Raw genomic sequence first — 14,413 nt, forward strand, 5'->3', positions numbered from 1 at the left:
AATGTATTTTAAAGGGTAATTTTATTTTGAAATAGGAGAAAGGAAAATTTATGCTGCAATAATGTCAGTTTCCAGAGGAAGCCCTGTTTATCTAAACACATTTTATTTGGGGTTCAGTATGAATTTTCAATAGATGTTTTTCAGATAACGAAGCAGTAATTCATACGCAATTATATAAACAAGAAGATCAGAGAGGAATTATCCCAAAGGGTATAAAATGAGCCAAGAGGTTTTGGTCTGAGTCACTTCAGCATCAGCTCACCAATGCAAAGTAAGGTAGGTGTCTACACTGAGAAGGCTTTGCAAAATGAAATGTTCTTTTTCCACTTTCACCATTTTAGCACTTATTAAAAAATGGCAAATGTTGAGTGATACTTTGGATTGGCTCTAAGAATTTTAATTATTGCTCCAAAATAGTTCAATGTTGAGTGAAGTTGAGTGAATGAACTACATATATAAAGATGAGGAAAAAGTTCTATTAACTAGAAGGGGTTAATTCCCTGATTGATGTTCATGGCTTTCTCTTCCTATTTAGATTTCAATTGAAATAATTTTATCAATTGAATAATATGTTATTAAATTATGTCAATTACTAATGGTTATCTTTGATGATATACTTCTGGGAAAACTTAAGAGTTAATTCAATTTTGAGTATCTGTAGGTGTAATTTACTATGTCTTATTTCAGTTATTTAATAGCTACACCATTTTTAGATAGTGTCCTGTGCACACACCTGCCTTATAGTACATTTTACTCTCTAGAATAATATGTTGCTTTAGTAAAGTTCCTGGATTGTTTATAGGGTGGGCAGTTGATTCTTTTCATAATGTAGTAAGGGATTTGGAGAGAAAAAAATTGGTGGAGGAAATTGGCAGAGCAGAGAGAAATGTGCTTATTGAGAATGAAGGTAGTGAGAGGGGAAAAAAAGGAAAGAAAAAGTGGAATAAGGGGCAAAAGAAAGAAGATAGCTTAGAATAAGAAAAACATTGGAAGTGTAGACATATATGGGTATGCCACTGAAAAAAGCATCTCTTATTAGGGCCTAAAATCATGCCTTATGTTTAGCTGTCCAATAAATAATTTGTGATAATGTTAAAAGAGGCAATTAAGTTGCCAAGATAAGAATCTGGTGATAAAAGAGAAATTGTGGCAGATCATAGTGATATATATGTATATTTATGTATATATTTATATAATCTGTAGCATTCTAAGTTCATCATATGTATTGTTCTATTTTTTTTAATGAATCTAGGATAGAGCATATGGAAAAATGAGGGGCACAAAGTTATTAAATTGCTCAGTGACACACATTCCAATGAAATTTGGAAGCAGAATTCTAGGTCACTAACTCTTAGACCAGGAGTCTGACACTAATTTATCACATAGAATCACAGACTTTGTACTGAAAAGAACTTCCTGATAATCTTCTGGTTCTAAGCTTTGCTTTTCTAGATAAAGAAATTGAGGCTTAGAAAAGATTTTTTTAGGTAGAGTTTTATTATTTGCAGTTAAGGAGAAAGGATAATTTTTACTTTCTTTACATCCACAAAGTTATACAGCTATTTTGCTGATAATTCAGTGCTTTTAAAATTTCCTTTTGTTAGTTTAGAGTTTTATATTTATAAGAGGAACTTTGAAAAAATGTTTAGTGTCCATAATGAATATGAAATGGGTAAAAGTTCCAAAATAGTTTTTGTATATTCTACAATTTTAAAAAAGGTCAGGTGTATTCACCCCCCCCCCCCCCCCGCCCGCCCCCGTTTTGCAGTTGGGGAAATAAGACCCAGACCGATTAAATATTTTAGTCAATTTCTCATAGATTCCCGGGAGTTCTTAAAATACAATTGTGTTCCTTAATCCAGGACCAATATTCTCACCACTAGGTTGCCACATATCTATTTTACATACATAGCATCATAGAGCTAAAAGTTAAAACGTGAAGTTAATGATTTCCTACGGCAAAAGTCCAGTAGCTGGCTGGCTGGCTAGTCAGGCAAGAACCATATGATCAGGACTGGTGAGTATTTTATGTAATGTACTCAGTTGATATTTTTAAGATTCTGCAGAGGATCCTCCAAGTCTGTGGCTCTAAAATAAGGGAACCAATTCTACCATCGAGGGAGCTCACATTTGTGAAGCATTTGAGAAAACCAGGTTCCATGAGCAATGAGTTCTTATATTTTCTGTCCCAAATTGAAATACCAACAGACCTCCAAGGAAAGCTTGAATATGTAGCATTTTATTTAAAAGAGTTCACTAGAAAACCCTTCTTAATGGGTTAGTTTACTTCCTTGTCTATATCAGTTGGGGGGTTCAGAGTCATAATTTGGACTCTTTCAGAGCACTTAGAACAATATGTATTTTTATTATTAGTGTTTGTTCATACTTCTCTCATCCATTATTAGACTGTCAGCCCTGAGGTCAAGGACCATAGATAGCTTAAGCATTTTGTATCTCTCAGTGCCTGGTTCACATGCTCAATATATGCTTATCTAATTTATCTGCAATTCTCATTCTGGGCATAGGAGTGCAGAAATGTTAATCCCTGGTAGTTTGTTGAATGGGGTTTTAGTTTTCTCTTAAAAAGTTAATTAAAGATGAATTCTGGTTAACTGTGGCTGAGTCTCTGAAATTTCAGTTGATGGATATTCTAGTATATGCAGCTGATAGATAGTATTGGGATATAATGGACAGATATGAGAAAATCTTGATACATTTTATAGAATAAAAATGTTTAGTGAATTATACCATATTTAATAGAAAAAGCAAACAAGTTTGTGTTCAAAGGTAACTACTTCATTAAGATGAATATTTTCTTTTCTCACAGTGATACTTAAGAAGGAAAAAATGCAAATATACTTAGCTAACTGTACCATATTTGTAAGGTAAAACAATCTTCTTAATCTTTGAAGTGACCAATTTACATTCAAAAGTCTGGATCACCTGCTCTCAGTAGCAGAGCTAAAATAATTATGTAAACATTATCAGCTCATTATGATGCCAATTGATATAGAACAAATTCTTTCAGTGGACAGGCTCTCTTGAGATCCTTGTTCTTCTTCTGACTGAGGCACATGGACCCTCTGGTATCTTCTGTGCAGCCAAACATATTTTACTCCGAGCCTAGCCCACAATGTACCTGCCATCCTTGATTGTATTATTCTCACTGTGTCAACCTATAATTTTTGCATCTGAAAAAATGTTTTTTCTTCAAAATATACTTTTCTTGATTTTTAGAGAAAGAGGAAGGGAGAGGGAGAGAGAGAAACACCAGTGTGAGAATGAAACATCGATCGGCTGCCTCATGCATGTCTCCTACTAAGGACTGAGCCCACAACCTGGGCATGAGGCCTGACTGGCAATCAAACCAGAAACCTTTTGGTGTATAGGATGATGCTCCAACCAACTGAGCCATCTGGCCAGGGCTGCGTCTGAAATCTTTTTAAGATAATGAATTTCATACATCTTCTGAGTAACATAATTTTTTATATGTCCAAGTCTACTTCTTTCAACATTAGAGGAATATCCTAAGGATCGAGAAAGAGAGTATCTAGATTTCTGGGTTAGCTCCTAATTTTATGTTAATGTTTTCTGGACTTTCCGTAGCTTCATCTTGTCTTCCTTGACAGGCAATGGGTAAAATTATATGCAAGATTATTTGTATTGAGATGGTACTAATGTTTGATTATGCATTTTTTTGGTTTCTTTGCCCTTTCTGATTATGACCCATTTGTTGGCCTTTTAACCAAAGTTTTTTTGAAAACTAGAGTTCTGGGAAAGCCCTTACTGAAGCCTAACTGTTCATTCACTTCTTCTAGTCATAGAGGCAGGTATTTGGATTGTTTTCATTGAATGAATTGTTGTACACTTAGTTGGCACATGTGTCTCTGCCACTTTCCTGCTGTGGTGCTTCAGGCTTGCCATTCCACTGTGGGGTATGTGGATCAGAGCCACATTTCAGTGTATAAAGAAAAATTACTGAGAGTATTAACTTTGTAAAAACACCTAATATAGATCCTAGGACAATATAGGCATAGTATTACATATACGTATTTTTGGCTTTTTCCAAATGTTTCTTCTGAATATCCTAAAGGATACATCTAATAGATTCTTTAATTTTATCTTCGATTTAGCATGACTGCTATCTTCCTGATATCCATGCTTTTTGGCCTTGTATGTGGGCAAGCAACGTCTTTTTGTATTCCAACTGAGTATATGATGCATGTTGAAAGGAAAGAGTGTGATTATTGCCTAACCATCAACACCACCATCTGTGCCGGATATTGTATGACACGGGTATGTAGTTCATCTTACTTCTTTTATCTGTACATTAGGTAAACCTAGACTTTGTCCATATCTATGCAGAAAGGGAATGAGATAAATCACAACCTCATTTTCCAAATCTAATGGTAATTGGCTCCTTAGAAGTAGAGGGCACAGGTTACTATAGTATATGTTTCTACTCAGCACAGTGGGTATAGATAATTTTATAACAGTTTACTTCCAAACTTTGTTTAAGCCTTATCTTGTTCCCGTGATCAAGGATAAAAGGGTGTGTGTGCCACATTTGTCTCTGTGGGATTCAGTAAGGATGTGTTGAGTGGGTATTGGGGAATGGGACTGAGGAATCTTCCCCCAGTCTAATTAGTGACAAAAAAATATAAGTGAGTTAATTTTTATTTGTTGCCGTTGACTATATGCATCTTAAAGTACTATTACACTATGCTCCTTTTTCTGTTCTCTCCTCAGGATATCAATGGCAAGCAGTTTCTTCCCAAATATGCTCTGTCCCAGGATGTTTGTACATATAGAGACTTCGTATACAAGACTGTAGAGATACCAGGATGCCCACGCCATGTTAGTCCTTATTTCTCCTTCCCTATAGCTGTAAGCTGTAAGTGTGGCAAGTGCAATACTGACTATAGTGACTGTGTACATGAGATCAGCAAGACCAACTACTGTACCAAACCTCAGCAGTCCTATATGGTGGGAGTTTCTATCTAACTTCAATAGACTGTAACTTGAAATGCAGTTAAATGTGTTTGCCTGGAATAAAGCTAATAATATATCAATATATTTCACAATACATTGTGTATATGTTGAGTGCTGGTTCGTCCATACCTGTACCTATGCATGCATGAGAGACCTGAGGGGCGTTAGAAGAAAAGGTGACTGAAGGATGATTGCCACATGGAATGGTGGCGTGCAGGATAAATGGAGAGCAGGGACATGAAACACTAATGAAAGCCAATCTTGAGCAGCTCTTTTAGCAGAGGGCCATGAATTTTGTCTTGACACAGAAAATGAATGTGGGAAGGCTACAGTTATAAGAAATGGGTAATATGATCGGAAGCTGAAGGAACACATGGATATTAGGGTGCCAGGTAGGTTTGAACATTAGATTCTTTACCCATTAATCAAATATCTGTATTTGATATACAGTTATCAGAGGGGATGTTATAATCCTGCAGCTTTAAATGTCCACGTTATCAAGTGACATGAGAACCCAAAGCCCCAGATTAATATTTGGAGACCATGCTACTATCAACTTCCAAAGGACTGGAATGGAGGTGGAATATGTGAAATCTGCAATATGGTACTTTATCCTACTCATTCAAATGCACAGGATAAAACGTCACCAAAATGCATTAACAGTGCATTCTATTTGAAGAACTATTCTCTTTAATTTAATTTAATTTCTCTGTGGGCTAACTGACATATGAAAGTTATACCCCGAAAGCCTGGAAAAGAGGTCACGATCATTTTACATGTGAACTTCTAAATCCTTTGTAGTCTTTCAAGTAATAAGAGACAGTTTCTAACATTTATACCAAAAGCAACTTGTACTGTTTTGGCTTTTGATGTCACGAAAACCTAATATGATTATGAAAGATTTTAGGGACTGGGAGAAAGTGCTAAGGGATTTTTAATAGAGTAGAATCATCCTAAATTCTAACCTAAATATTGATCAATATTGAAACACTGTTTTCTGGCAAATGTGCTTGGTAAGGGGCTGTTTATTTTTCTCTTCCTTCCGTAGGTACTATTTCGTGAGGGTTTGGTTTTAATTAGGTGCGTGAAGTGAGGCAGATCTAGTGCCCTGCAGACTTGACCTCAAAAAGATGATTTATCCCGTACCTGCCCATTTCTCTCCATCCAAACTGCTACTACCATCAGGGTGAAAATTAGCTCTTAGCAGGGGCAGTTGGCTTTGCTATATTCTACAGTCTCTAGCTGCATTCAGCTGGGTATCTTGTAAATACCTACATGCTGACAGTACCCATGGGATGATGTGGTGGTGTAGGTGGATTAGTGTCAAGCCCATGCTCTTCCAATGGAGGAGGGAATGGTTGTATACTTATATACAAAGTCAGGAATTTATGAATTATTTTTACCTTAATATCTGAAGTTGATATTAGCATGGTCTCCAAATACAAATTCAGAGCTTTGGGTTCGTGTGTCACTTGATCACATAGACACTTAAAGCTGCAGGATTATATAACATTCCCTCTGGAAACTGTCTATCAAATACAGATATTTGATTAACGAGTAAAAAAACCTAATGTTCAAACCCAACTGGCACTAATCACATATGATTTTCATGGAATCTGAAAAATATTTTCCAAGAATTTAACTGTAGAAAGACTGGGACGTTTAGGAAGGCCACTTGTAAATAGTCCAGCTCAGAAGATTCTACTTAAATGGGCTTCCTCAATCCAAAGGGAGGAGGCTAGACATCATAGCGGGTGCGCTGGGCCTGTGCCATTATGGGCCACAGAACTCGAGACACATCAGAAACACCTTATTCCCTTCCATGGAAGGCACAATCCATTTATAATAGATGCACATACAAATTATATTAAACTATTCTTGAAAGCGGAGTTGTCCAAGATAAAGAATTCTTAGGAGAGAGCTTAGGGATTGGAATGACCAACAATTTGCTTCAACTAGATCCAGAATCTTGGACATAAGGAAATGCTGTTTTGGAGGGTATTCTTTGGATTTAAGAGACAGAATGAAGAGAGAGCTTAGAAATGGGAAAGTGAAGGACCATTGCTTGTGTAATGAGAGAAAGATAGAAATTTTGGAATATCTTCGGAAGTGGTCTTTAAATTCAACCTAAAGTTTAAAGGAGTCAATTCTTGGCAGAGGAAGTTTGAGATCAGTGCTTTAAAAAAATCCCTCTTGTTCCTCATTGGACTATGACATATAAAAATTTCTTTCACAACTAAATGGATTTGGGATGAGTGCAGCAATCTGCTTTTCTAATGGCCAACCTCTTCAGGAATAAGAGAATGTACCTGGATGGATATATTGACAGGTAACAGCATATGCTTCTTGATAACGGGAAATTCAAGTAATAAAAGTTATCTTTTACATAGAAATTGCCTCTCTTTTTTTGAGCAGCAAGTCTAAGTGCAATAACATTTCTTTTATTGAAGTAGCTTCTTCTCTAGCCCTATTGTTCAATGTTGGTTCTTACCTACTCTTTTATCCAGTTAATTAGTATTGATCTTTGAAAACAACCCTGTGTCACTTCTTCTGTTACTTTCCTCCCTCCTGACATGTTTGCCTTCCTAACATCCCTGTCTCTTCTTTGAGTTCTTCAGGACTCAGTTTAGAGATCTCAAAATTTAGGAAACCTCTCTCCCATGACCATCCTTCCCAAGGTTGAGTGGGTTGACTTTGGGTTAATGATCATCATAGCACTTAACTTATGAGAAGGAAACTTCCAGCTCTTTCCCACACTAAGCTTCTTGAGGGTAGAGGTTGTCTTGTTCATCTTAGCATATCAGTGTTGTTATAGTTTTTTCCAACTGTACAAAATAGTAGCCCAAAAACAAAGTAAAGGAAAAGAATTCTAACATTAGAGTGGGTTGCATCTTAGAAGGCAGAGCAGGCCCAGGAACTTGGGCTTTGGCTATTAATACCAAGCCTTTGAATTAAAATAGAATTGAGAAATATATTGAAAGCTATTCATTAATTAAGCAAATGAATGTGTTCAAATAGGTATTTGTAGAAATATCTTCAGTTACACATGATTATGTATGTTTGATTTATATGTAACAAAACTTTCCCTGACAACATAATTAAACCAATAAGTAATATTCGTTAATTGCCAGGTATATGAAGCACTTTGTTGGCGACTTCTTTCAATTTAAATCTTTTATTTAATATAAGTAAAGCCAACAGAAATTATATAGGAAAAAATTACGAAAGCTTTGGAAGGATTTCTGGCACATTAGCTAAAAACATTATGAAATCAGCACTGATTTTGCTTTGTCACATTTTGTTTGATTTAAAAAAATGTTTTTTATTGATTTCAGAGCAAGGAAGGGAAAGGGAGAGAAACATCTAAGATGAGAGAGAATCATTGATCAGCTGCCTCCTGCACAACCCCTACTGGGGATCAAGCCCATAACCTGTGCATATACTCTGACCAGGAATCAAACCATGACCTCCTTGTTCATAGGTCAATGCTCAACCACTGAGCAACACTGACTGGGCATGCTTTGCAACATTCTGGGTATATGACTTCTAATCTTCATGCTTCCATGTCCCAAGGACATAGTCATCTGAATAGTGGATTCTTGGAATGCATTTAGACTTCCTTGTTAGAATAAGGACATCAACAAAATGATGCATTTTGCATTGGTGTAGTCTTTACCTCTGAAAGGATACCTACATATGATACCTTACAGCTATATTTTATAGGAAAAGATAATGAGTCATGTTGAAATAAAATAGAAAACCTTTGTCTTTCTTAAAATATACCTTAACACAAATTCGCTTTTGATGAGTCTAAACTAAGATGATGTCAGTAATTGGCTAGCTTCAAGGACCCATGAGTGCTTCCTCCTAGGGATGGGGAAAATGGGGTTGCTGAAAATGAGGGGCTGGTGATCAAAACAGATGTCAAGGGAGCAGTGAATCAGGAAAGTTGGGGTGTACCTCCTGAATTTCCGATTGCTGTCCTCGGAGCCATGGAAACCACGTTTTACCCATGATACAGAGGGTGCCTCTTTTAATCGTTGATAAACCTACTTCAGAAGGGAAAATATGCTGTCTCCTTCACTGCCATCTTCCCACAAGCCTCACTCTCACCAAGCAAACCTATTAGTGTTCTTTGTAGGGGAAAGGAGAGCAACTACCATTGATGAGTGCATGGGGGACCACGTTGGACCCTGTATCAAGTGTGCAATTTTACAGATTAAACCATGGACAACAAAGGAGCTATTCTGGGGAAAAGGTATAAATTGGGTGAAACAATATTAATTTAAATATAACTATATGCAACGAAAGGTTGCATATAGTTATGCAACCTTAGGGTGTTGCTTTTAAATCCAGCTCCCAACAATTACCAGTCTTGAGGGTTACCCCTATTTCCTTTGTTCATCATATTGTTTGGGTGGATTGGTAGTTGGACCTTCAGATAAGTTGTGTGAAGGTGTGCATAGAGATTTAATAGGATTTTAAGATAAACCAAACAAGCAATTCTAGTATATAGAAAATTTAATTTGAAATAACTTAAAATATTTCAAGAAGTTTTAATTCAGTGATTTGGCACCAGATGCTTAAGAATATGTTTGGGCCTGACCTCAAATTAGTTCAGGTAAACAGACATAACCAAACTTTTATATATATGTGTGTGTGTGTGTCCATATATGTACACATATGTGTATATGCATGCACACACATACACATGTATACATATATTCAAGTTATATACGTATATATATTCAAGAGATACATATTAATCACATATGGCACATTAATCACATATGGCACATATCTCTACTCTTAACCAGTGTGGTCTTTTTGAGGGTTGGTTGTTCAGATATACAATGGAACTCCCTTTTGTTGAATCCAAGCTGGGTCTGAGCTGGAAGAAACCTGAGTGTGCACTTGGGCCCGTTTCCTGTCTTCAAGCGGACAGATGAACTGAAGCCACCAAGAGAGAGGGACTGTTTGTTCTCCGCTTAAAAGGTTGTATTTCTCAATGAATGGGGTATAAACTGTTATTTCATGAATTGATTTTCTTAAATAATATTTTGTTGGCGATAGAAACAGTAAAGTAGCTATGCGCAATTCAATTTTTAGCTCGTTTCCAATCTGACTTTTTTTCTAGAAAAGCCTAGTAGCAGTAGTAAGTATGGCAGAGAGGAAATGTGGTTCTCTATGGGAGTGAGACAATTTCAGATGGTTAAGCCTTCTCATTAAAATGGTTTGTAGAAGTTTCCTGGAAGAGCACACCCAAAGACTTGTTTTCTCACACGTGCACAACCTTACTTGGGCATTTCCAAAGTCCCCAGTACTTTCACTTTTGGGTGGCTTTAACAAATGCAATAATTAAAAAAACCTCTAGGATTTATTTACTAAATGTACCGAGTTGTTAAAAATGAACAAATATATCAATTTAGATCCTAAATTTGGGTTTATGTTCTTAAAATGAAGCATCAAGACCATAGAAGAACATGAAGATTTTATTTTTATGGGGGATGTGCATTGGACTAACCAGATTGCTGCTGTGTGTGGAAATGTTTCTGTTTCCTTAGGTTGTCTCTGTTGTGTGCACACAACTGGGAGACGATGTTTTCCTTTGTTTATGTTGGGTTGGCCAAGGACACTCATGATATAATATTTGACTTAGGATTTTGTTTTATTCATTTTAAATGGTGAAAACTATAGTTCTTAATCTATGAAGAATTCTCTAGATGAATAAATAAGAAAAATAGGAAAATATGTAAACTCAAGTTATGAGGTATTTTAAAGGTACAGTGCCAGTAAAAATTCTCTTTCCCACAATGTCCAACTGCCACGTCTCTTACTTTAGTCTTCCTAGCCTTGCATATGGAGAAATACAAGCTGGAGATACAAACCTTTTTGTGGATGTGAGGGTTGCAGTAGTTCAAAGCAGCGTCAGAAAAAAAGTAATAAAGCGATATTTAAACATCTTTATAGGAGGACAAAAATATTTTCTTAAAAAGTAGTTAAAAGTTTTTTTGTTTTAGTCCTTAAAACACTTGCTTTTATAGGACACATGATTGTCTGTGTGACCACTCTTTCCAGAGGGAGGTTTTTAAATACTAGGAAAGTATGACTTATTCAAATTAGATTTTCCATGCTATATTTAGTTTTACAGATGTATTTAGTTCTAAAACTGTGGTTTACTGTATTCAGGGGAGAGTATGTATATAAAAAAATCCCAGGAACCCTTACACTCTCCTCAGACATAGTCAATTTTAGCACTACACTGTGATCTCTCCATTCCCATAGCTTATTGCTTCTGTTAACTAGAAATCCCTGGATTCTCTGTACCTAACTTTCTGTGGCTAGACTCTGAGAAACCGATCCATTATTACTTTTTTATGCATAGCCAAGTTTTTTAAGTTTTTCAAAGCTTTTGACCTTTTTCTGAGAGTTAAACAGGTTGTTCCTTTCACCATATAACAAGAATCAAGAATTCCCAGCAAACCGATTTCATTCTGTATAATGCATATACCGGAAGCACATAGGTCACACACGAACATGCTCTCAATCAACATACATAGGCATTCACTCGAGGGGTAAATCAGTACAAGCCAAGCATACATACATGTGCAAATGTACAATTGACAGAAAATTATTTTAGATCCTAATGTCCTTTGATTATTAAAAACGAGCCAGGAGACAGCTCCTGTGACATTTATATGAAAGCTCTCGATTGAAATTTTCACGTAGAAGTAGCTTCATATCACATCTCGTGAGTTTCGTATCGCGCAGCAAAGGACCATGCTGAATATCATGCCAAAGATCTGAAACAGAAGAAAGCACTTATTAATGACTTTCAAATGATAAAAATTGATGCAAAGGTCAGCAAACTGTGCGTCCAACTCAAGTTAACATAATATAACCAATAATTACTGGTTATAAATGGTATTTACTTAATTATGACTACTGGTTAAAGACGTCCATATTAACTATGCTTAAAATGCATTCATATTTTATTATTGTTAAAAATATAGCAAGACTCTGCTTTAAGAAAAGGTCTCTATTTCTAGCCTCTAGGACAGTTTTTAATTGTAAAAGACTAATAATACACTACTGGTTTGGGAATTTTATATTTTCAGGTTAATCTCTTACATATTTACTTTGAAAAGTATTTATAATCACTAGTTGTTTAAATATGCTTGTGGTCTAAATAGTTTTCTATTGTTGAAAACGCTTCAAATATTTGCACCAGTGACAGCATATTAAAAAGTGGACCATCTCTTCATTTCCAGTTCCTTTTTAAGTATAAATGATGCTTCACTATTTAACCCAATAGTTTTGCCAAAGCACAAACTAAGGTGTTTGAGCTATGGTATTACTGATGTCTTCTACATCTTGGATACTTCTCGGAGAAGCCAAGACCAGTAGCCACGTATACAGTTTGAATAGAAGGATGCCAAAAGATCCCCTTGTTCTCAATCATTTTCCCTACAATTCTGCAGAGCCTGAGGAATGCGCTCCGTGGGTACAATGTTTATAAACTACTGTCAGTGTTTGTTTAAAGAAACCAGTTCCACAACTCTCTGGTTCTCTCCTCAATCCTGACCTACATCAGACTAGGATCTGTAAATGCTAAGTTAAAGAAGACGTGTTTATCAGTTATTTCAGAAGGGCAGGAGTAGACTTAAGTAAGGGAATGGCCTCCAAGCTCAGGCAGGGCTCCAAGCTTCTGGCTGACAGAACTTGGTTCCAGTGTGTGGCAGGGGAGACACCTAATGGACATTTGGTTAACTGACTACACTGTGCAACTCTTAACCTAGGAAGAAAAAATTAAAGGAGACTCTCAGTGTATTGATTCAAGATGGCCAACAGAGGGCATTCCCCCTGGACTATGGTTGAAAGGTTGGACACAACCCCTACCTCACGTGGGCTGTACTCTAAAGAGATACCCCCAGAAAGAAACTTTACCAGCCTCGTCCTGCCACTGGCATGAGTCAGGGGTGACTCATAGATGCTGATTCATCGAGATTGTAGAATTGTGAGGAGGGTCTATCTGATACTTCTATTATACAGAATGTTTTCAAATATCCCGCCTCAGAATGGTAATCAGGCTAGCCCCAGAGCAGGTGGGGGAGGCCGAAGAGGTGCTGCTGGACTGATAGATCCTCAGCATAGGATATTCACCCACTGCCCCACTCTAACTGCACAAAAGAGGAAAGATGCTTGTGTGTCCCCTGAGAACTGTCAATTCATTGATTTCTTTGCAATAGAGGGTTAGAGGGTGAGTACTACCTTAGCATTAGCTATTAGCACTTGACCCCTGGACAATGGAAATCACTTCTTTACTGGCCCCACCTGACTCCAGTCTTGCTTCCCTTCAACTTTATCATCACAGGTCCTTCTAACCCTGGTGGCTCCCCTCTTTCTACCCAACCTCTGAAAAGGACACACAAAGACTTCAATTATGTAGACCCTCAGACCCTCTCCTTATCATCTCTTGCTTGCTACTCCTACCATACCCTTCTGTCCCTATCAATCCTTGCACACTCTTCTTTTGTACATTAGAAGTACTGAGCCACCTGCAGGTGCCTGGAGGCACTACGCCCCACACTTGCACATAACGCTGTTCCCTTCGCCTGGATTCTGGATTTGGTATCACACAGATTGTATAAAGAGCCAGCATGTATTGAGTGCTATGTTCCAGACACTATACAAATTAATTTCTAATAATACTCCGTAAGTATTATCCCACTTAATCTTCACAACAATCTTATGAGATCAGAAAATTAAAATCCTTCTTTTCAGGTTAGGGAATTGAGGCCTAGAGAAATTAAGAAACTTTTCCGTGATTCCCAAGGGCTTATACGTAGTGAATCCAGGAGCTGAAGCCAGACAGTGCGATGCCAAAGCTCACACTGTGCTGACTCTGTGAATCACAGATGAGAGGGGTTGACCTGATGTTGTTGTAAATTTCTAATAGTAGGAAAAGACCAGGAATTAAAAATCACTTGTCTAATTTAGGCATGGTGGCTTTAAAATGGGAAGTTATTACAATGATAAACTCAAGGTCAACATTAGGTTATGGTATTTGTATCATATTTTAGAGAACTTAGTGTTAATGTATTTAATTAGCTTTGTTCATAGATGTCCTATCAACAAATGTCTTTGTCTTTTAGAAGACATCTCTCCTAAGATACTGCCATCACACTTGAAGAGAAATAAGATGCAAAGGTACAAGGCTTCTGAGAGGGCAAGGAGGTATGTTCTGGCACTTTCTCACCGTGAGACCTGCAATTCCAATACCGACAATTCCGATGAGCTGGAGCTTGACACTGATTATGGTCTCGATTTCATCAATGCAGTTCTGTTGTGGAAAAAAAGAGTCAGGAATAACAACTGATGGTACAGTAGTCCCCCCTTATCCATGGGGGATACATCCCAA

General features: G+C 37.0%; 2 protein-coding genes across 2 annotated transcripts in view; one reads left to right on the forward strand and one right to left on the reverse strand.

Moving 5' to 3' along the window:
• Positions 1-217: 217 nt before the first annotated feature.
• Positions 218-5,004, forward strand: TSHB (thyroid stimulating hormone subunit beta; the record flags this gene model as incomplete). Its single annotated transcript, XM_079761641.1, has 3 exons — positions 218-276; positions 4,134-4,296; positions 4,750-5,004. Exons 2-3 carry the CDS (start codon positions 4,135-4,137, stop codon positions 5,002-5,004), a joined length of 417 nt encoding a protein of 138 aa, XP_079617767.1. The 5' UTR covers positions 218-276; position 4,134.
• Positions 5,005-11,593: 6,589 nt separating this feature from the next.
• Positions 11,594-14,413, reverse strand: part of TSPAN2 (tetraspanin 2) — a 33,246-nt gene continuing 30,426 nt past the window's right edge. The window contains exons 7-8 of the mRNA XM_079760443.1: positions 14,252-14,335; positions 11,594-11,795 (exon numbers count right to left, since the gene is read on the reverse strand). Of these exons, the coding sequence (XP_079616569.1) occupies positions 11,730-11,795; positions 14,252-14,335 (150 nt within the window). The 3' untranslated portion in view covers positions 11,594-11,729. The remainder of the gene's footprint in view (positions 11,796-14,251; positions 14,336-14,413) is intronic.

Source organism: Cnephaeus nilssonii, assembly GCF_951640355.1.
Source record: "Cnephaeus nilssonii genome assembly, chromosome: 21".
NCBI lineage: Eukaryota > Metazoa > Chordata > Mammalia > Chiroptera > Vespertilionidae > Cnephaeus > Cnephaeus nilssonii.